At 36.3% G+C, this 24,971-nt stretch overlaps 1 protein-coding gene across 1 annotated transcript in view; it reads right to left on the bottom strand.

Annotated features, from left to right (window-relative positions):
- AGBL4 (AGBL carboxypeptidase 4) overlaps window positions 1–24,971 on the bottom strand; it is a 1,467,493-nt gene that overhangs the window by 785,900 nt on the left and 656,622 nt on the right. The window contains exon 4 of the mRNA XM_070364879.1: window positions 2,821–2,915. Coding sequence (XP_070220980.1) covers window positions 2,821–2,915 — 95 coding nt within the window. The remainder of the gene's footprint in view (window positions 1–2,820; window positions 2,916–24,971) is intronic.

The following is a 24,971-nucleotide window of genomic DNA, read 5'->3' as shown; positions in this document are numbered from 1 at the left end:
ATGCAGAAAATTTAGGGTTTCTAATGTTTGTCATGAAGTAAGGATATTTCCAAGGCCTGTTTAAAATATTAAATTAGGTAAAGCCCATAAAGGCTTCCCAGGTTGTGCTAGTGGTAAAGAATCTGCCCACCAACGCTGGAGACATAAGAGACAGGTTTGACTCCTGGGTCTGGAAGATCCCTTGGAGGAGGGCATGGCAACCCACTCCAGTATTCTTCCTTGAGAATCGCATGAACAGAGAAGCCTGGTGGACTACAGTCTATAGGGTCACAAAGATTTGGACACGACTGAAGTGAGTTAGCATGCACAATGCCCATAGGGACTTCCTAGGTGGCTCATTGGTAAAGAATCTGCCTGCTAAGCAGGAGATACAGGTTCAATCCTTGGGTCAGGAAGATTCCCTGGAGGAGGACATGACAACCACTCAAGTATTCTTGCCTGGAGAATCCCATGAACAGAGGTGACTGGCGGGCTACAAACTCCATAGGACCAGTAAAATCTAATAATCTGAGAGCCAAACAGTCACACACATTTCTTTATGTTACTCTGGGAACATTTATGATGATGATTACTGGAAAATAGGTTCTGGTACCAGTAATAAACACAAGGAGCAAAAGAAATTCCTAGGCAGAAAGCACCAAAGTGACAGAAAGGATCTTCAGAACAAAGCAGTAGAAAGAAGGGTAATAATCATGGCCTACAGAGATCAGTTAATAAAATTCTAATATGAAATTTCCCTTTTGGAACAGATTGTTTCTATCATATTCATACAGTATATCCCCAGTATCTATATCTATAGCACATGGTACATTAAGGTATTCAATAAAGTCCTGTTAGCTAAATAAATCTCCAAACATCTTGCTTGAAGAAAGGATAGTGTGAAAGAAGATGAGAAACTTCCCATTCAATGTCTGGGAATAGAAAAGTAAAAATCTCTCTGAGAGATTAAACATGTCAATGACTTTACTTATTCTGGTACCTTGTACCTTATTGGCTTCAACTACAACAAACTTGGTTCTGAAACTTTAAACCTCTTTAGACCACTAGAGAAGTACAGTGACCACATAGCAGATTCTGCTCAGAGCCTATCAACACTGGATGAGAATGCTGACTTAATTCTAAGACATTATAACGTAAATATAAAGAGTCATTAATATTTCAAAATCTTGTCAAGAGCCCTAAAAGAGAGGACCCAAATGGTAGTGCATGAGAAACAAAACAAAATGAAATAATTAAGGCAGAAGGGTTTTCAAAAGCAAACAAAAAGACTCCAGAACTGAACACTTGAGGAAACCAAATGGTTATTATTACCGCTATGTAAGATCCCAACACAGAGTCTCATAAAAGAAGTACAATGTTATTTTAAGGCCCCTGTGAGCAGATCAACAGTGATATGCTTTGTTGACAAGATTTGAAGCACACATCTACATATATGCCTATTAACAGAAAGAAGTGTTTTGTTATTATCCACTCAGGCTGAATTCAGAAACTCACAGCAAAGGTCTGCCTCCTGTTCAGATCCCAATGTTGAAAGGAAACTGAGAAACAGCAGTATAGTTAATTTGACTTAGTAAAGCAAAAAAAAAAAAAAAAATAGGCCCAGGAAGATATTTTTACCTTTAATAAATAGTTTTGATTATCATCATCAAATGCCTACATTTTTACAAACCTGAGTTTCTCAGCCCAGCATTTATAGAAAATTGCCAAGTATCATTTCTAGATAAAAGCACAATTCAATATTTATGAATAGCTAGCTTTCTATAAATATAGACATTTGGAGATGATCTTCTCACTAGTCATTAAAATTTGAACAGGGATCAAAGCTAGAATAATATTAACAATTCCTTGCATTTGTAGAGTATTCTACAAAATACTATTAATAACAGATGACATTTATTGAGTACTTAGCAAGTGCCAGGCACTTTACATGTAAATTCTCATCATGAATTCAGTTCAGCTCAACAAGCATTCACTTAACACCTACTGTGTGATAGGTGAATAACACTTGGTTTCTGGCTTTAAAAACTCTCATTTTGGTGCACTCAGTCAATGTTGAATGAATAAATGGATGAACAAAGTAATCAGTTTGAATGGCAGTGTGGGATAATAACAATAACACAGGCTCTTCCCCTTAGTATTTATGGTCATGAGAAAATACTTAACCTATCCTAGCTCCAGTGTCTTCATCTGTAATATAGGGATCTTTAAAATAATCTCCCTTGCTTGTTGTGAGAATAGTAACATCAAATATAAACCATCTGACAAAGAACAGATTTTCTCAGTAAGTGACAGTCGTTATTATTAACATTATCATCATCATCATCATTACTATTATTAGTAATCCTATCCAACTGTCCTCAGCTACACTATAGCAATGGGACAAATAGAACTTTAGCATCCAGAAATATTCACACCATATCTATACAAAGAATCCACAACAAACAAGCAAAGCAAGGGAACTCTGCAAAACTGTAGCTCCCAATATCCTCTGGGGTTAATGTATAATATCTCTGCCCAGGTTAGAAAGGAAAAAACAGAGTCAGCTTTATGCTTCCAAAGATGTCATGATAAAAGCCAAATAAGACAGGAAGTTTATCTTATCAAATAACAGACTGTACATTCCCTCATAAGAGAATGCTAGTAATTCCACACATGGAACCATGTTTTCTTTTCCCACATTCTCAAAGAGCCATGCCTAGAGCCCAGACAACGAACATGCAGAAGCTCATTGAACTCCTCTTAGGGCCAGTAGAGCAGATAAATTGGAGCCCTGAGTCACATTCTCCAATCAAAAGGAAATCCATTCTGTGGGTCACTTACCATTTTGGTCTGCTGGTAGACTTCACCATAGGGGCCATCCCATCTCTATAAAGACTTTTAGTTTTGCTGAAGTTAACAATGTTGAAAATGACTCTCTGAGAAAGAAAGAGGGAAAAGTTATCAGAAGACTGTGCTATTCAGGTTGCCCCTTTCTGGTAATTAGAACTGGAAGTAAAAAGCAGGGTTAAGGGAAACCATATGGACTAGCTACCAACATAGTGAGAATAAATGATATTCACAGAAATTCAGTGTTTCTGCTAGCTTAGCATAGTAATCAAGAACACAGACTCTGGAATCTGGAAGGCTTAGTTTTAATCTCACTCTACCACTCTTAGTCTGTGACCTTGCCAAGCTACTAAATCTTTCTTTGCCTCAGTTTCCTCATCTGAAAAATTGCGATAATAATGGTACCTAGGGTTACTGATGAGAAATGATTTAATGTACAATGCTTGGAGCTTTGCTTGGTACATAGTGAATGCTATATAAGTTTTAGTTATTCTATTAATTGTGCCTTTTCTCTAGGCTCACCTAGAATTTCCATGGAAATGAATAATATCACTATAATAACAGTGGTGCATTTGAAATTCAACAAAACTAATGATAATAACAGTGAAAAATTGAAATAAAAAAAAGAAAAATTGAAATGAAAAACTTATATAGCTGCTTCGACTACAGCTACAGAATATATGTTTTCTCCCTTTTTGTTATCTTCTGCCAGGGGCCAGGAGTACTGGGCTCAATCCTAATCTTTAGTATCAGTTTATAGGAGCACAGACACATAGGTGAGTTCCTTCCCTCCCTGGGTCTCACCTTTACAATGGGGGTGTGGAATGTTTTAGATGACTAAAACCCTTCCAGAAGTGCAGTAGACTTAAAAGAAATCAAGTCTTTGTTTTAGTAAAGTACTTTATCACAAGTGAGGAAGACAGATGGGGAAAGGAAAGAGAATTGGGGTTAAAAGACATTAAATGACCACTGAAACAGTCCAAAGGAAAAAGGATGAGGATCAGGGCAAGAGCAGCCTGAATAGTTAGAGAAAATGAAAGGCTTTCACAAGGTTACCATAGGCTGGCCTTTCTGTCCAAAGGCAGTGAAAAACAGAAGCATCAAAATTCATGTATTAATTTACTGAATAAATATTTATTGTGTGAAGTATTAATGTCAAGTGCCAGAAATTGTATACACTTAAATTTTTTTTAATATTCTCCTACAATTATAGTAAAATATAAACATCTTCATTATACAGATGTGGAAACTGAGGTTCAGTGATGTTAATTAACCTGTCTTAAGGTGTGCAATTAACAGATGGAGAACTGATATCTAAACTCAAGGAATAAAAGAGTTAAGACAGCCAAGATCTCTAAGTTACTCACTAAGGTTCCAATTTCATAACTCCAATCAAGTCTGTTTTCCAAAATTAGGGCAAAAATAAATATAAATATAGTGGGCAATTTTTGAAGCCTTTAAAACTTTTTTTCCTTTAAAAATAGAATACCAAAACCATTTCCTCTGGATTCACATTTGGGACTACCATAAAATGCTTTGTTCTATGCAATAAGGTCTTAGGAATAACTCATGTTTTCCTTTCTCCTCTGAGACCTAGCCATTGACCCGCTCTCTAGGCATTTCAGTTTCCGACCTCTTTTCTGTCATTGCGTTAAGTCATCAAGAATGTCCAAAGCTATTCCATTATTAATAAACCAGACCTGCCTGTTGTCAGTTCAGTTATTTCTCCTAGGGTCTTGGCTACTGTTTGATTTAAGAAAATCACTATCAAGGGGGACAAAGGGCCTTTGAACCTCACAGGGCTTAATCCCCCTTTTTACTTCTGAAATTCCAGATGTCAGATCCATTTCCAATGAACCTGGGAGCCATGATGTACTTTTAGGATCTAGACTAATGCTAAATGCAAGAGGAGATCTAATACAGAAAGAATGTGTATATATGAAGCTGGAATAAAAAAAATGAAAAAGTGGAATATTTATTGATCATTAATATCCTACTACTTGCCAAAAACTTTTCCCCAGATATATAAAATATACTATATTATTTAGCTTCTCTATTCACAGAATTGTTTATTTTAGACTAACTTAAGACATGAGGAAATTGAGTCTAATAAAGGGTAATTACACCCCCACCCCCAGATCCCAGAACTATTAATTGGTAGAGCTAGAACTTAAATCCTAAGTGTCTGGACAGTAAATATACTTTCTCTACGATACCAAACGCAGAAAGAAAACAATCTTTCTTTCTTTCTTTCTTTTTGGCTGCATATCTTGTAGGATCTTAGTTTCCCAACCAGGAATCCAACTCGGGTCCCGGCAATGAAAATGCCAAGTCCTCACCACTGGACCACCCGGGAATTTGTGAACACATTCTTTTATGATTCTTCACCCATGCATTTTTTTAATTTATTTTTTTAAACATTTTCATTTTGTATTGGGATATAGTTGATCAACAAATAATGCCATGATAGTTTCAGGTGAATAGCAAAGGAACTCAGCCATACATATACATGTATCCATTTCTACCCAAACTCCCCTCCTATTTAGGCTGCCACATAACATTGAGCAGAGTTCACTATGCTGTACAGTAGGGCAGCAGTGTGTACATGTCCATCCGAAACTCCATAACTATTTCTTTCCCTTGGCAACCATAAAATCGTTCTCTAAGTCTGGGGGTCATTTTCTGTTGTGCAAGTTCATCATTTCTTTTTAGATCCCACATAAAAGGGATGTCATACAGTATTTTTCCTTCCCTATCTGACTTACTTCACTCAGTATGACACTCTCTAAGTCCATCCATGTTGCTGCAAATGGCATTATTTTGTTCTTTTTAATGGCTGAGTAATATTCCACTGTATATATGTACCACATCTTCTTTAGCCTTTCCTCTGTCGATGGACATTTAGGTGGCTTCCATGTCTTCGCTCTTGTAAACAGTGGTGCAATGAACTTTGGGATGCCTGTATCCTTTCCTGGTTTGTTTTTGTTTTTGTTTTTGTTTTTCAGATAAATGCCCAGGAGTGGGATTGTAAGGTCATATGGTAGCTCTATTTTGAGTTTTTAAGGAAAAAAAAAAAAACTATAGTAGTCACTGTACCAATTTACATTCCTACCAACAGTGTTGGAGAGTTCTCTTCTCATCACACCCTCTCCAGCCTTTATGGTTTGTGGATTTTTTAAATCATAGACTTTCTGAGTGGTGTGAGATGGTATCTCATTGTAGTTTTGATTTCCATTTCTCTAATAATTAGTGATGTTGAATATCTTTTCATGTGTCTCTTGTCCATTTGTATATCTTCCTTGAAGAAATGTCTATTTAGGTAGATGTTCTGCTTGTTTTTTGATTGAGTTATTTGTTTTGATGCTGTTAAGCATCATAAGCAGTTTGTAAATTTTGGAGACTAATCTCTTGCTGGTCACATCATTTGCAAATATTTTCTTCCAATCTACGGTTGTCTTTCTGTTTTGTTTATTCTTTCCTTTAGTGTGAAAAATCTTTTGAGTTTAAGTAAGTCCCATTTGTTTATTTTTGTTTTTATTTCCATTATTCTGAGAGATGGATCAAAAATTACTACAATTTATGTCAGAGAGTATTCTATGTTTTCCTCTAGGAGTTTTATGGTGTCCAGTCTCACAGTCTTTAATCAATTTTGAAATTATTTTTGTGTATCCTACTTGTTAATCTTTGAAAATGTTTTGTAGATTATTTAGCAAGGCAGCATGTGGTTGTGAGAATCAAAGGTATTTGGAAGCAAGCAGTGCAGGAAATCTTGGCTTCCGTATTTTCTAGTTATTTGGAAGTTATTTACTCAAAATACATAGGACAAAACTACATCTATGAGGTAATGGTAACAGTAACAACTATAATAATAACTAACAACTTCTGAGACTTTCTATGCACCTAATTCTAAGCTGTGCATGCTAAGTCATGCTAAATCGCTTCAGTTGTGTCTGACTCTGTGCGACCCTATGGACTACAGCCTGCCAGTCTCTGTTCATGGGATTCTCCAGGCAAGAATACTGGAGTGGGTTGCCATGCCCTTCTCCAGGGGATCTTCCTGACCCAGAGATCGAATCTCCATCTCTTACATCTAACTACATTGGCAGGTAGGTTCTTTACCATTAGCACCAAAATCACCTGGACAGTTTTTAAGTTACTAGAGATGCATGGACCTGATCCTATGTACCTCATCCTAAGCTTCCCTGGTAGCTCAGTTGGTAAAGAGTCTGCTTGCAATGTGGGTGACCTGGGTTTGATCCCTGGGTTGGGAAGATCCCCTGGAGAAGGAAATTGCAACTCAATCAATAATTCTTGCTTGGAGAATTCCATGGACAGAGGAGACTTGTGGGCTACAGTCCATGGGGTCACAAAGAGTTGGACACAATTGAGTGACTAACTTTCACTTCCACTTTTTATCCTAAGCTGATATCTGATGTATTAACTCACTTGTTTTGAGGATAATGAATTTTTTCAGACAGGGACAATTTATTACCTCTTTAGGGTGAGGCAAGTGGTATCAAGAATAAGCAACTTAAAATTACATAGCTAGTTTGTAGTAGAGTTAGAATTTGAACCAAGTCCATTGACTCAAGAGAATAAGGTCTTGGACTTTCCAGATAGATATATCTGAGATTGAAACCTAGTTCCTCACTGGTTTTGTGAACTTGGGCAAGATAATTACTCACTTTTGATACTATTTTTAAAATCAATCAGGGATTGAGATGATAATACCATTTTAACAAAGTTGTTATAAGAATCTGTGAGATTATATAAGTAATCAACTGGCACATTATATCTAGATAAGAATAAGAATTCGATATTTATTGGACTTCTCCCCTTATCTGCAACAAAACTAGATCTTTCAGTTTTTTACAGCTTCCTTCCTTCTCTCTTTCCTTCATTTTTTCCCCAATCCTTCCTTTCATTACTTTTCCATTATTTATTTTTCTATATTAAAAGATTTAACCCAGGCTTCTTGTTTTAGTAATAGGATGCTCTAAATTGAAGCTTTGTAAATGGTGACCTGTAGCACGAGCTCTCAAGGTAGTCTTGTGTGAGGCTTGGAGCTCTGCCCATCATGACTAAGGGGCTCATGGTGCTACGGAGGAATACAAGAACTCCACTTCAGGTATAAGCCAAGGAGTGGTGCAGTGTTGCTGAGGGTGTAGTAAGGAGCCTGCATGCAGTCCCAGACAGTGGCTTTAATCTTTTTCTTCCCATATATCCAATACTTTTGCCCAATCAAGAGTAAATTTTTCACTTAATGGTGTCCAAGCTGTCCCAAGGACTATTCTAAATAGGCCTGAATATTCTACAAATTAGAGAGTCATAATTATTTTAAAACATTTAATTACCTTTTTATTGCTTAGTAGCTAAGTCGTGCCCAACTTATTGCATGGGCTGCTGCCCACCAAGCTCCTCTATCCATGGAATTCTCCAGGCAAGAATACTGGAGTGGGTTGCCAGTCCCTTCTCCAGGAGCTCCTCCCAAGCCAGGGATGGAATTCAAGTCTCCTGCATTGCAGGCAGATTCTTTATCACTCAGCCACCAAGAAAGCCTTAAATCAGTATAATATTGAAAGTCTGATTAGATTTTAATATCATTTGATTTTTATAAGAAATTTCAATATTGCAATTATAAATGAAAAAAGGAAAACTATTAGATACTCTAATATAATTTCACATGGTTTATATATTTGAACAGTTTAAAATTTTTATCACTTTATTGTGGGAACAGTTTCTTATTAATGTTTATTAAGACTGCATAGATCATTGAAAAGTCTTGATCAGGAATTTCATATATTCATTTCAGAAATCAAAACCTCATACAAAAATAGAAAGTTCAATGGACAAAAGCTAAAGTATTTCAATAAGAAAGCTGTGGTATATATACACAATGGAATATTACTCAGCCATTAAAAAGAATACATTTGAATCAGTTCTAATGAGGTAGATGAAACTGGAGCCGATTATACAGAGTGAAGTAAGCCAGAAGGAAAAACGCCAATATAGTATACTAACGCATATATAAGGAATTTAGAAAGATGGTAACAATAACCCTGTATGTGAGACAGCAAAAGAGACACAGATGTATAAAACAGTCTTTTGGACTCTGTGGGAGAGGGAGGGGGGGATGATTTGGGAGAATGGCATTGAAACATGTATAATACCATATAAGAAATGAATCGCCAGTCCAGGTTCGATGCAGGATACAGGAAGCTTGGGGCTGGTGCATTGGGATGACCCAGAGGGATGGTATGGGGAGGGAGGTGGGAGGGGGGTTCAGGATTAGGAACACGTGTACATCTGTGGCGGATTCATGTTGATGTATGGCAAAAGCAATACAATATTGTAAAGTAAAAATAAAATAAAATAAAAAATAGAGTGACTAAACAATGAGGTCCTACTGTACATCACAGGGAACCATATCTAATCTCCTGAGATAAACCATAACGGGAAAAGAATATATATGTATATAACTGAGTCACTTTGTACAGCAGAAATTAGCACGACATTGTAAATCAACTATACTTCAGTTAAATAAATAAATGAAATGTCCATGTCCTAACCGCCCCCCCAAAAAAAAATTAGCATTTGATATCCTTTGTGTAGTTTTTTTGTTTTATTTTAAAATTTTGTGTTAATTTTTTTAAATCAAGCTTCATATGGTCATCCTCTAAACATTCCCAGGTATTACAACATTCTGCATCGGTATCATCTTCCCTATATGTTTAAGTGTTATTTTCTCTGTATGCCTGAAACTGAAAGCAGTTGGAGAATACAGCTCTGGATAACCTTCCACAAACTGCCAGAAACTACAGGATATTTAAGAACATTATTTACATGAAGAGCTCCTAATAAATAAAAAGAAATCCACAGATGCTAGAAAAATAGATGTATAGAAGGCAGATTATTGGTCTTGGTATCTAAGAACTTAGATTTTTTTAAATCTATGCAAGGATAATAAATGAGGCCGTGAATCTGTTTGAGGAAGACTATCTGACATGAGTGAAAGTGAAAGCGAAGTCACTCAGTTGTGTCTGACTCTTTGCAACCCCACGGACTGAAGCCTGCCAAACTCCTCCACCCATGGGATTTTCCAGACAAGAATACTGGAGTGGGTCGCCACTGGTCTCCCACAAAGCAGGCAGACTCTTTACTGTCTGAGCCAGCAGGGAAGCCTTCCTGAGATGAGGCGCATCTGACATGAGATGCTTTCACAAATATAGGATTCTCAAAATGATATAGTATTAGTGGAATTGTGGTCTAGAAAGAAATCATTCGCTAACAATGGGAGATGACAAAGATACATGTGTATCTATTCCTAGATCTGGGGGTAGAAAATAATTTTAAAACATGGGCCAGAACACTTTTAGGTTTCAGTTTGAATTTACACCACCTGCTTAAGAATTGGGGCTTCCCCAGTGACTGGATTCAGTGGTAAAATATCCACCTGCCAAGCAGGAGATGCAGGAGTCGCAAGTTTGATCCCTGAATCAGGAAGATCCCCTGGAGAAGGAAATGGCAACCCACTCCAGTAGTCTTGCCTGAAAAATCCCATGGACAGGGGAACCTGAAGGCTACAGTCCAGTGGTGTTGCAAAGAGTCCAGCACAACTGAGCATGTATGCACGCTTAAGAATCCAGGCCAAGCATTTACAATAAATTTCGTTACAGGGCTTCCCTGATATCTCAGTTGGTAAAGAATCCACCTGCAATGCAGGAGACCCTGGTTGGATTCCTGAGTCGGGAAGATCTGCTGGAGAAGGGAAAGGCTATCCATGTCAATATTCTGGCCTGGAGAATTCCATGGACTGTATAGTTCATGGGGTTGCAAAGAGTCAGACAGGACTGAGCAACTTTCACTTTCACTTCATTACAGGAAGATATCCCTGGAGCACCTGGTTCAAGCAATAAAAAAATACTTTTAATTTGAATGCACACATTTCAGCCTAGGCACACAGAATTTCCATAATGAAGCCCTAAAAAGGTCAAACTTTCACATACATTTATAAAACATAAAAAAATCCACACTAAAAGTGAGAACCAGTCAGAGAAATAGACAACTGACTTAGAAAACAAAGAATACTAATCATAAAACTATCTGGTGAACTATAGAGAAAGTACTTTTAAGTGATTAAAAAAATAAAAGAATGTTCAAATACATGAGAACAGAACAAAACACAGTGTTTTTTTTTTTAATGCCAGAAATAGTCTAGAAAAATTATAAAGTATTTTTAGAAATTATAAGAGATAAAAAATTCAGTAGCCTGGTTAAGGGGCAGAATGGATAAAATTTTCAAAATTCAACAGCGAGATTTAACAAGATAGAAAATATGAAAAGAGACACAGAAGAAATAAACAAAAATATGTATCTGATAAGAGTTCTAAAAAGAGAGACAAGAGAAACTGGGAGAGGCAAAATCCACAGAGAAAAGACTGAATATATTCGAGAAGTGATGAAAGACAGGGATATTCAGATTTAGGAATCACAAGTCCATCCAAAGTAAGATTTTTTTAAATCTAGATATAGACTCATCATAGTGAAACTATTGAATACAAAACACCAAAAATGAAGAGCATGTTTTCAAAACTAATAAAAGAAAATAAAAACTACGTACAAAGGAACAGAAGTTAAACTTAAGCAAATTTAATACCAGCAACATGAGAAACCAGAAAATAATGGAATAACATCACCCAAGAAAAAGGGTATAATAAATTTTCATACAAAGCCTAAGAAGTTTAGCAATTTCAGATTTCAGTGAAGGAGCTACTAAAAGACGAATTTCAGAAGAAGAAATTGACCACAAAAGGTAATGATGGCAAGAAGCAACAATGGGCAGAGAAACAAGTAAATATAAATAATAACTGACTAAAACTATAACAATATTAATTTTTAGAGCTGTTAAAAATTTTGCCCAAAACACGGGTTAGTAAAGCAGATGGTGGTGAAATGGAGAGAGGCAAAATCAGAGTTAAAGCATTATAAGGTCTTTCTATGATTCCAAAGGAGGATAGGGAAGCCAATTAACTTAATGAAAGTGAAAGTGTCAGTCACTCAGTCCTGTGTCTGACTCTCTGAGACCCCATGGACTGTAGCACATCAGGTTTCTCTGTCCATGGATTTTCCAGACAAGAATACTGGAATGGGTAGTCATTACCTTCTCCAAGGGATCTTCCTGACCCAGGGATTAAACAGAGGTCTCCAGCATTGCAGGCAGATTTTTTATGGTCTGAACCACCAGGGAAACCCTAATTAACTTAATTGCCATAAACAAGAATGTGACAATCAAGAATAGTCACTATAATAATAGAAACAGGATTAGTAAATTCCAAATGAGTAAAAAAAAAAAAAAAAAGAGAGAGAGAGAATAAAGAAAGGATGACAAATATAATAGAAGATATTATAGGGAATAAAAAGAAAACAGAAACATTATTGAAAACTCAAAATGACAGTAAAAATAATTCTAAATATCTATAATCATAGATATTGAAAACTGACAAATTTATTTGTTAAAAAACTGATTAGAAAAATCTACACTTATCATCTTTCCCAGAGACAAGCATAAGAAATAATGGCACAAAATTTTGAAATTGAAAATCTAGAAAAAGATATAAAAGATATAACATGAAAACACTAAAGGAAAGTTGTTTGAGTTATGGCAGTATCAGATATTGATTTTTCCTCAAAACATATTGAGGAAAAATGTAAAATTAAGGATATAATCACCATATAAAAGCAAATATTCTACATGAAGATCAACTTTAAATTTGTATGCACCTAATAAGAGTATACACGACTGAGTGACTGAACTGAACTGAACTGAAGAAGAGCATAAAATATATAAAGCAAAAAATTGACAACACCACAAGTAAAAACTGACTGGGCCACAATGATTAATCTCGGTAATTGATACTGTAAACAACCAAAAATTCTGAAGGCTATAGAAAACCAAAAACTTTCAATTTGATGAGCTCCAGCTTCCCTGGCGGCTCAGATGGTAAAGAATCTGCCTGAAATGTGGAAGAATAGGGTTAAATTCCTGGGTCAGGAAGATCCCCTTGGAGAAGGAAATGGCAACCCACTCCAGTATTCTTGCCTGGAAAATTTCATGGACAGAGGAGCCTGGCTGGCTACAGTCTAAGGAGTTGCAAAGAGCTGGGCACGACTGAGCAACTAATACTGAAAGATCACTTATTAAAATCTATAAAACTTTCCACATACACAATTAGGGAATAAAGTTTTTTTTCAAGTAATAAGAGATATTTGTAAAAGATTAAGTACGTACATATTGTCACAAAACAAATCTCAACAAATATCAAAGAATTCATATTCTTCTAATCACAACTTCCCACTATCCAGTCATAAAATTATAAATCTGGTACAAAAAAAGTTGACCCAAAACTCTCAAACATTTTGAAATTTTTATATACTCTTCTTAATTTTTTATGTATCAAAGAAGAAATAATGAGGGAAAGTACAAAGTATTTAAAATTGGATGATTGATTCAGCACTATATAGCAAAGCAGTGTCACACAGAAAAAAATATATACAGAGAAATTAAATTTTAGCCCTATGTGTCTATACTAGAAAGGAAGATAGAAAAAGAGAGTGCCAAGTACTTAACTTAAAAAGTTAAGAAACAAACAGAAAATAATTCATACCAAAGAATCTCAGAAATGGAAAACACTGGAAGTACTTGGGATGCAAGTCTGAGCTTGGTTCATAGTCCTTGTAAAGAAAAATTAACTCCCAAATTCCTTCCCTCACATCAACACCCAAGTGACTCTTCATCCATCATGACAGGAAACTAGAGGCTTATTCTCTGGAGAGGTGGAAGGGATTCCAGATTCAAATTCCAGAATACTGACAGTCAAGCTTATCTCTATAGACAGTAGCTTAAAATATATATATTCTGTGGGAAAATCAACTCAATCAAAGATAAAGGATATACAAATATTAGCATGGGAGACTTCCCCAAGGAAATAGATCAACATAGTCCAAACATGTATTTAGAACCTCTATTTCAAAGTTTAATGGCAATCTTTTACTGATGAAACACATCAATAAAGAGACCAAAGCAGCCAAGTGAAGGTATGATGGGGGTTGGGGAGGGGGGGACAGAAACGATTTGCAAAAAGGTGCATTAAATACCAATTTAACAGAAAAAGAAGAAATAATTATTAGCAAAAGGCCAGAGGCAGGTGGAATTGTTGCAGAACAGAAAAATTTAATCATATACCACAAGACTCATCTGAATTAATAGTTGGAAGTGAAAGCTCAGTCGTGTCTGACTCTTTGCAACCCCATGTACTATAGACTACCACGCTCCTCTGTCCATGGGGTTTTCTAGGCAAAAGTACTGGACTGAGTTGCCATTTCCTTCTCCAGAGGATCTTCCTAACCCAGGGATTGAAACCAGGTCTCCTGCATTGTAGGCAGACGCTTTACCATCTGAGCCACCAGGGAAGTCCTAGTTACCTATTGACAATAAAAGATTGAATATTATTTTAACCAAAAGATGACATAAATATGTGGAGGAGGAGAAGTGCTTAAATTTTGTAGCAGAACTGTTAAAGGATGAAAACACCATCTCATAATACAAAGTAGGTAAACACTACTGAAAACTAAGATGACTAGAGAATAGATGTATAGAAGTTTTATTTAGAAATACAGAAGTAATACCAGAAGAAACAATGATACACCACATTAACAAATTGAAAGATAAAAACCATATGATTATCTCAGTAGATGCAGAGAAAGCCTTTGACAAAATTCAACATCCATTTATGATAAAAACCGTCCAGAAAGCAGGCATAGAAGGAACATACCTCAACATTATAAAAGCCATATATGATAAACCCACAGCAAACATTATCCTCAATGGTGAAAAATTGAAAGCATTTCCCCTAAAGTCAGGAACAAGGGTGCCCACTCTGACCACTACTATTCAACATAGTTTTGGATGTTTTAGCCACAGTAATCAGAGAAGAAAAAGAAATAAAAGGAATCCAAATTGGAAAAGAAGAAGTAAAACTCTCAGTGTTTGCAGAGGACATGATCCTCTACGTAGAAAACCCTAAAGACTCCACCAGAAAATTACTAGAGCTAATCAGTGAATATAGTAAAGTTGCAGGATATAAAATTAACACACAGAAATCCCTTGCATTCCTACACACTACCAATGAGAAAACAGAAAGAGAAATTAAGGAAAAATTCCATTCACCATTGCAAAGAAAAGAATAATATACTTAGGAATAAATCTACCTAAAGAAACAAAAGACCTATATATAGAAAACTATAAAACATTGATGAAAGAAATCAAAGATGACACAAATAGATGGAGAAATATAACATGTTCATGGATCAGAAGAATAAATATAGTGAAAACGAGTATACTACCCAAAGCAATCTACAGATTAAATGAAATCCCTATGAAGCTACCAACAGTATTTTTCAGAGAACTAGAACAAATAATTTCACAATTTGTATGGAAATACAAAAAACCTTGAATAGCCAAAGCAATCTTGAGAAAGAAGAATGGAACTGGAGGAATCAACCTGCCTGACTTCAGTCTCTACTACAAAGCCACAGTCATCAAGACAGTATGGTACTGGCACAAAGACAGAAACATAGATCAATGGAACAAAATAGAAAGCCCAGAGATAAATCCACACACCTCTGGACACCTTATCTTTGACAAGGGAGGCAAGAATATACAATGGAGTAAAGACAATCTCTTTAACAAGTGGTGATGGGGAAACTGGTCAACCATTTGTAAAAGAATAAAACTAGAACATTTTCTAACACCATACACAAAAATAAACTCAAAATCGATCAAAGATCTAAATGTAAGACCAGAAACTATAAAACTCTTAGAGGAGAACATAGGCAAAACACTCTCTGATGTAAATCATAGCAGGATTCTCTATGACCCACCTCTCAGAGTAATGGAAATAAAAGAAAAATAAACAAATGGGACCTAATTAAACTTAAAAGCTTTTGCACAATGAAGGAAACTATAAGCAAGGTGAAAGGACAACCTTCAGAATGGGAGAGAATAATAGCAAATGAAGCAACTGACAAAGAATTAATCTCAAAAATATACAAGCAACTCCTGCAGCTCAGTTCCAGAAAAATTAGTGACCCAATCAAAAAATAGGCCAAAGAACTAAACAGACATTTCTCCAAATAAGACATACAGATGGCTAACAAACACCTGAAAAGATATTCAACATCACTTATTATCAGAGAAATGCAAATCAAAACCACAGTGAGGTACCATCTCACACTGGTCAGAATGGCTGCTATCAAAAAGTCTACAAACAATAAAAGCTGGAGAGGGTACGGAGAAAAAGGAACCCTCTTACACTATTGGTGGGAATGCAAACTAGTACAGACACTATGGTGAACAATGTGGAGATTCCTTAAAAAATTGGAAATAGAACTGTCATATGACCCAACAATCCCATTGCTGGGCATACACACTGAGGAAACCAGAATTGAAAGAGACACGTGTACCCCAATGTTCATTGCAGCACTGTTTACAATAGCCAGGACATGGAAGCAACCTAGATGTCCACCAGCAGATGAATGGATAAGAAAGTTGTGATATATATACACAATATTATATTACTCAGCTGTTAAAAAGAATGCATTTGAATCAGTTCAAATTAGGTGGATGAAACTGCAGCCTATTATACAGAGCTAAGTAAGTCAGAAAGAAAAACACCAATACAGTATTTTAATACATATTTATGGAATTTAGAAAGATGGTAATGACAACCCTGTATGAGAGAGAGCAAAAGAGACTCAAATGTAAAGAACAGACTTTTTGGACTCTGTGGGAGAAGGCGAGGGTGGGATGATTAGAGAGAATAGCATTGAAACATGTATATTACCATATGTGAAATAGATCACCAGTCCAGGTTCAATGCATAAGACAGTGTGCTCAGGGCCTGTGCACTGGGATGACCCTGAGGGATGGGATGGGGAGGGAGGTGGGAGGGAGGGTCAGGATGGGGAACACAATGTATGTGTATACCCTTGGCTGATTCATGTGAATGTATGGCAAAAACCACCACAATATTGTAAAGTAATTAGCTTCCAATTAAAATAAATTAAAAAAAATTTTTAATTAGCAAAAAAAAAAAGAAACAATAATAAGAAATATGACTGCCTCAAGACCAGGAGAGCAAGAACCAAATTCTGCCTGCTGTCTGTTTTTGGGAAAAAAAAAAAACTACCCATGTTTATTCACTGTGAATGTGAGTGTGTGTGTGTGCGTGTATGCTCAGTTGTGTCCAATCTTTTGTCACACCATGGACTTTGGTCCACAAGGCTCTCTGGAATTTTCCAGGCAAGAATACTGAAGTGGGTTGTCATTGTCTCTTCTGGGGGATCTTCCCGACCTAGGGATTGAACCTGTGTCTCTTGCGTCTCTTGCATTGATAGGTAGATTATTTACCACTGTGTCACCTGAGGTGTTGTCTGGTTGCTTTTGCCACATAATGGCACACAGAATAAGCAAAGACATTAAGTAGTTGTGACAGAGACCTCTTGGCCCATAAAGCCTAAATTATTTACTACTTTGTTATTTACAGAATTTTGCTGATTCTTGCTTGAGCAAGCAGGAATCAAAACCTGTGGCAAAAGTAAAGGAATATTGTCTTTTTGGCCTTTTCTGTAGAATTTCACTTTTTAAATTACATACATATATTTTATTTTCATAAATATTAAAGTAAAATTTTAAAAAGATATAAAGCTACCCAATTAATTTTTATGAGGCTATTATAAACTTGAAGCAAAATACAGGTAAGGACAACTGGAAAATGAAAAGTTGTAGCTGTATGTCAGTTATAAATACTGAGTGAAAAAATCTAAATAAAATATGAATTCAAATCCAGCAGTAAATTTATACACACACACACACACATTACCGCAATACAAAGTAAAATGAACCCTAGGAATGGAAGAATGATTACATATTAAAAAGAGATATAATTATGTAACATCATGTTAACAAATTGAGACATATTATCAATGAATAGAATAAAAATATCTAATAAAATTCAACATTCATTCAAAAAAGCTTTAAAAAAAGTCTTTGAAAACTCTAAATAAAAGACAATTTCCTTTATCTTACACAGGGTTATCTATTAATTTATAGCAATCCTACTAAATGGTGAAATACGAGAAATACTCCTTTTAAAGTCAGGAAACAGAAAGGATGCTGCTACTGTTGCTTCTATTCAACATGATCTTGAAAGTTCTAGTGCAATAAAATTAGAAAAAGTAGTAAAAAATGAGAATTAAAAAGGAAACATTATTCATGCTGCTGCTAAGTCACTTCAGTCATGTCCGACTCTGTGCAACCCCATAGACGGCAGCCCACCAGGCTCCCCCATCCCTGGGATTCTCCAGGCAAGAACACTGGAGTGGGTTGCCATTTCCTTCTCCAATGCGTGAAAGTGAAAAGTGAAAGTGAAGTCGCTCAGTCATGTCAGACTCTAAGCGACCCCATGGACTGCAGCCTACCAGGCTCCTCCGCCCAGGGGATTTATAGATGACATTATTACCTATATATATATTAATAAAATAAAAGAGAAGCTAAAGGAAACCTTTAGGATAAACAGAGATTCTAAGAAGGTTAGGATTCAAGAACAACATACAAATTTCAACTAAGAACCTATAAAACAATGTATTGATAATCAAGAAAAATATAGAAAAGTACAATTTATTCATATTAGGAATATAAGAGGAAACAACTACAAATGCTAAAAAGACAACAACAAATATAATAAAAAGACATTTTCCAAAGAACTTCAACAATTAGAGGGCAAATTCTTACAAAATGATATTTGAAAAAATATATTCAAAAAAACCCAAAACACTAATTCATAAAGATGCATATACTCCAATGTTCATAGCAGCATTATTTACAATTGCCAAGGCATGGAAGCAACCTAGCTGTTCATCAACAGATGAATGGATAAAGAAAACGTGATATATTTATATATACACACATACACACATGTACAATGGAGTACTACTCAGCCATAAGGAGTGAAATGTTGCCTTTTGCAGTAAATGGATAGACCTGAAGGCATTATGCTAAGTGAAATAACTCAGACAAAGAAAAATACTATATAATATCACTTATATGTGGAATCTAAAAAATACAACAAATTAGTGAATACTAAAAGAATCAGACTCATGGATAAACAGCAGTGGTGCCCAACCTTTTTAGTACCAGGGACGGTACTAATTTGGAAGACAATTTTTCTATGAACCACGTTGGGCAGGACTTGGAGATGGTTTCAGGATGATTCAAATGCATTACATTTATTATGTACTTTATTTCTATTATTATTACATTGCAATAATGCAGTAAAGCGGACAAGGGGGAATGGCTATAAATAACAGATAAAGCTTCATTCACTTGCTTGCCAATCACCTCCTGCTGTGCAGCCTGGGTTCCTAACAGGCCACTGATCAATACTAGTTCATGACCTGGGGTTGGGGATCTCTGATATAGAGAACAAACTAGAGGTTTCTTACCAGTGGGAGCGGGGGAGGAACAATTTGGGCGTGGGAGAGTGATAAAGGAGGTATAAAGTACTGGGTATAAGATAGGCTATAAGAATGCCTTATACAAAACAGAGAATAGAGCCAAAATTTTATAATAACTATAAGACTGTAACCTTTAAAAATTGTATAAATTAAAAAAATCAATAGGAATTCAGATGGTAAAAAAATAGCAAAGGCAGCCTTATCAGATAAGAAGATTTACTATAAAGTTCAGTTTAGTTCAGTTCAGTCACTCAGTCGTGTCCAACTCTTTTCCACCCCATGAATTGCAGCATGCCAGGCCTCCCTGTCCATCATCATCTCCCGGAGTTGACTCAAACTCACGTCCATCGAGATGGTGATGCTATCCAACCATCTCATCCTCTGTCATCCCCTTCTCTTCCTGCCCCCAATCCCTCCCAGCATCAGAGTCTTTTCCAATGAGTCAACTCTTTGCATGAGGTGGCCAAAGTACTGGAGTTTCAGCTTTAGCATCATTCCTTCCAAAGAACACCCAGGACCGATCTCCTTTAGAATGGACTGGTTGGATCTTCTTGCAGTCCAAGGGACTCTCAAGAGTCTTGTCCAACACCACAGTTCAGAAGCATCAATTCTTCGGTGCTCAGCTTTCTTTACAGTCCAACTCTCATATCCATACATGACCACTGGAAAACCATAGCCTTGACTAGATGGACCTTTGTTGGCAAAGTAATGTCTCTGCTTTTCAATATGCTGTCTAGGTTGGTCACAGCTTTCCTTCCAAGGAGCAAGCATCTTTTAATTTCATGGCTGCAAGCACCATCTGCAGTGACTTTGGAGTCCAGAAAAATAATGTCAGCCACTGTTTCCACTGTTTCCCCATCTATTTCCCATGAAGTGATGGGACTGGATGCGTTGATCTTAGTTTTCTGAATGTTGAGCTTTAAGCCAACTTTTTCACTTTCCTCTTTCACTTTCGTCAAGAGGCTTTTTAGTTCCTCTTCACTTTCTGCCATAAGGGTGGTGTCATCTGCATATCTGAGGTTATTGATATTTCTCCCGGCAATCTTGATTCCAGCTTGTGTTTCTTCCAGCCCAGCGTTTCTCATGATGTACTCTGCATAGAAGTTAAATAAGCAGGGTGACAATAGACACCCTTGATGTACTCCTTTTCCTATTTGGAACCAGTCTGTTGTTCCATGTCCAGCTCTAACTGTTGCTTCCTGACCTGCATATAGGTTTCTCAAGAAGCAAGTCAGGTTATCTGGTATTCCCATCTCTTTCAGAATTTTCCACAGTTTATTGTGATCCACACAGTCAAAGGCTTTGGTATAGTCAATAAAGCAGAAATAGGTGTTTTTCTGGAACTCTCTTGCTTTTTTGATGATCCAGTGGATGTTGGCAATTTGATCTCTGGTTCCTCTGCCTTTTCTAAAACCAGCTTGAACATCTGGAAGTTCATGGTTCACGTATTGCTGAAGGCTGGCTTGGAGAATTTTGAGCATTACTTTACCAGCGTGTAAATCAATGGATGATCCATTGATCCAATACCATTCATTGATTATTCAACTTTTCAATCTCATCATAATTTTATTGGAGAAGGCAATGGCACCCCACTCCAGTACTCTTGCCTGGAAAATCCCATGGACGGAGGAGCCTGGTAGGCTGCAGTCCATGGGGTCGCTAAGAGTCGGACACGACTGAGCGACTTCATTTTCACTTTTCTCTTTCATGTATTGGAGAAGGAAATGACAACCCACTCCAGTGTTCTTGCCTGGAGAATCCCAGGAACGGTGGAGCCTAGTGGGCTGCCGTTTATGGGGTCACACAGAGTCAAACACGACTGAAGCGACTTAACATAACATAACTTTATAGTCTTTATGGAGATTAAAACAAAGTACTTTACAGTCTTTATGGACATTAAAACAAAGTGACTTAACATTGCTACAGTTCAATAGAGAAAAGACTACATGGGATCAAAGCAGAGGACTTAAGAACAGATTCAGTATACATCAGAGATGACATTGTAGATGAGATTGAAAAGTTGAATAATCAATGAATGGTATTGGATCAATGGATCATCCATACAGAAAAAATATAAAGTGGGATCTCTATCTCATACCAAATACAAAAATAAATTTAAAATGGATTAAGGAAAAAATGTATGAGGTGAAACACAGTATATTATTTTACAGACTAAGGATATGTTAGGACGTTTTAGACAAAACACCAGAAGCATAAGCCCTGAAGGAAAGGATACATATATTTGACTGTTCACACACAAAAAAATTATTATATGAAAATATACCATAAATAAATGAAAAAAAAAAAAACAGTGTTTGAAGAAGTCATGTGTGTAAGGCTTATCATTGAAAAGAATTAATACACAAACCTATAAAGATCCCTTAGAAGTGAAAATTTAAAAGATCAACTATCCAAGAGAAAATAGATGAAGGATATAATCAGACATGGCTGCTTGCATGCCTTGGCAATTGTAAATAATGCTGCTATGAACATTTCATCTGTAGGCCAGATGAAACAAATGGCCTACAGATATATGAAGGCATGATCAGCCTACTAGTAACTGAGAAAAAGTTAGTTAACAAAACAACAAAATACATTTCTTACCCTCATACTGGCAAAAAAAATAGGAAATCTGAAAATACCAAGTGTTGGAAGTTTTGTAAAAAACAGTGACTTCTTTTTTAATACCACTGTTAAGCATGCAAAATATAATAGACTCTTTAGAGGGTAACTTGACAATAAAGATAAAGATGTTTATAATCTATGATCTAGCAATTCCACTTCTATGAGATTTCCTAAGACAATTTTTGCACATTACACAAGGAAATACAGACAATAATGTTCATTGTATTAATAGTACTATTCCTTTACAATAGTAAAACAAACTAAAAACTAAAACTAGTTAACTCAGAATGAGAATGGATAAATTATGATTCAAAAGCTGAAATCAAGATTGCAGGGAAAAATACCAAAACCTCAGATATGTAGACGGTACTACTCTCATGGCAGAGGGTGAAGAGAAACTAAAGAGTCTTTTGATGAGGGTTAAAGAGAAGAGTGAAAAGCTGGCTTAAAACTCAACATTCAAAAAACTAAGATTATGGCATCTGGTCCCATCACTTCATGGGAACTAGATGGAGAAACAGTGGAAACTGGAAGATTTCCTTGGGCTCCAAAATCACTGTGGATGGTGACTGCAGCCATGAAATTAAAAGATGCTTGTTCCTTGGAAGAAAAGCAATGAAAAACCTAGACAGTATATTAAAAAAACAGAGACATCATTTTCCTGAGAAAGGTCTGTATAGTCAAAGCAATGGTTTATCCAGTAGTCATGTAAGAGTAGTCATGTAAGTAGTCATGTGAGAGTTGGACCATAAAGAAGGCTAAGTGACAAAGAACTGATTCTTTTGAACTGTGGTGCTAGAGAAGACTCTTGAGAGTCCCTTGAATTTCAAGGAAATCAAACCAGTCAATCCTAAAGGAAATCAACCCTGAATATTCACTGGAAAGACATGCTGAATCTGAAGCTCCAACACTTTAGCCACCTGATGTCAAGAACTGACTCACTGGAAAAGACCCTGATGCTTGGAAAGATTGAGGGCAAGAGGAGAAGGGGTGATAGAGGATGAGATAGTTGGATGGCACCACGGACTCAATGGACATGAGTTTGAGCAACCTCAGGGAGATAGTGAAGGACAGGAAAGTCTGGTGTGCTACTGTCCATGGGCTCACAAACAGCTAGCTGGACATGACTTAGCAACTGAACAATGACAACAACAAATTATGGTTCATCAATTACTACATGGAATAATACTTATCATCAACAATGAACTAACTAGAGCTACATTTATGAACATGGATAGACACCAAGAACTATGTTTAGTGAAAAAGATAAGCATTATAGAAGGCAAACATATAGCATAATTTAATATAATACATGTACAACAGAAGTACAAAATCATAAGTGGGAATTATACTCATTAATTTCAGGACTGTGGCTACTTCTGGGAGAAAGTAAAGGAAGACGGAAAGCTATAGCCATAATGTTTTATTTATTAAAATCAGCAAAAGAAATAAGAATCTAAAGGATGACCAAATGTTAACATGTGCTTCAATCTTACTGGTGGATCCTTGAGCGTTTTTATATTATCTAACATGTGTTGTTGAGCAATATTTAGCGGGGGATAGCTTTTGTTCTTGGAGAAGGAAATGGCAACCCACTCCGGTACTCTTGCCTGGAAAATCCCATGGACGGAGGACCCTGGTGGGCTGCAGTCCATAGGGTCGCTCAGAGTCCGGCCCGACTGAGTGACTTCACTTTCACTTTTCACTTTCATGCATTGGAGAAGGAAATGGCAACCCACTCCAGTGTTCTTGCCTGGAGAATCCCAGGGACGGGGGAGCCTGGTGGGTTGCCGTCTATGGGGTTGCACAGAGTCAGACATGACTGAAGCGACTTAGCAGTAGTAGCAGTCATATATATTTAAAATTTTCCTAATTTAAATTTCATAAGTTTAAATACCTTTACTTCATTAGGCATTTCAGTGTAAAATATGAAGAAGCAGCATATCTTATTTTTTCCAACATCTTATTGAGTCATCTCTTTCTCCTCTAATTTCAGATGTCACTTTTTCCATAAAATAAAATTTTAAATGCTCGGGTTTATTTCTGGACTTCCATTTCTACTTCACTGATTTGTGTGTTTATTTTAGTGACAGGCAGCCATTGTTCTAACAATTGTGGTTTTATGATGTATCTCAGTTTACATCATGCAAATCTCTAGTCAGTGTTTTCTTTTACCTTTTTATATAGCATCACATTCAGTGATTTTAAAAAAATCTTTTATTAGTTATTTTCTTTCACAATATATAATGTTTATGCTTTTTTTTCTTTTACAATGAAATCTATTGCCTTCACAATTGCTTAAAATCTGCCTTATGCTTTTCCTTCTTTCTTTAATAATTTGCAATTCATTCATCCTAGTTTTGTCCTACTAATGATTACAGTTAAATAAAAAATGAATTGGATTCTTTAAGTTAGGCATAAGCAGTTTTCCTATGAGCAATTTCAGTAACTTCTTTTGAGACAACCACTTGACAGTCAGAGAGGTCTATAACACAATGAGGGAAAGCTGGTTTGGCATATGTCTAGCTACATGTTTGATCATGTGTCACCATGTCACCAGGTAAGTGACTTGGGCAGGACTGCACAAGAGTTTAGGGTAAATTTGCCTTGGTGTTATGATGCATCAAAAGGTATATAGGTAACGTGGGGCTGACTTAGGGATAAAATCTAGATCTCTGTTTTTCCAACCAATCAGCTACTTTCCTTCAGAGCCTTATTTCTTGTTTTTATATTACCTAATCTGAGTCAAATCTGATTCCCTTCATCATAGAAAAAACTTGGCATTCCAAGCCTACCCCTCTCGTGGAACTCTGACCATGTTTTATTATCTTTATGAGCCTTATTTTACTCATCTGCAAAGAAGAAAATCATACCTGCCTGGTAGAGTTTTTGATAGGATTCACTATAACTGCAAGTCTATGTGGTCAGGAAATAATATAAGACTATAC

This window comes from Bos mutus, chromosome 3 (genome assembly GCF_027580195.1).
Source record: "Bos mutus isolate GX-2022 chromosome 3, NWIPB_WYAK_1.1, whole genome shotgun sequence".
Taxonomy (NCBI): Eukaryota; Metazoa; Chordata; class Mammalia; order Artiodactyla; family Bovidae; genus Bos; species Bos mutus.
Note: the sequence above shows the minus strand (reverse complement) of the source record. Positions and strands in the feature narration are given on the sequence as shown.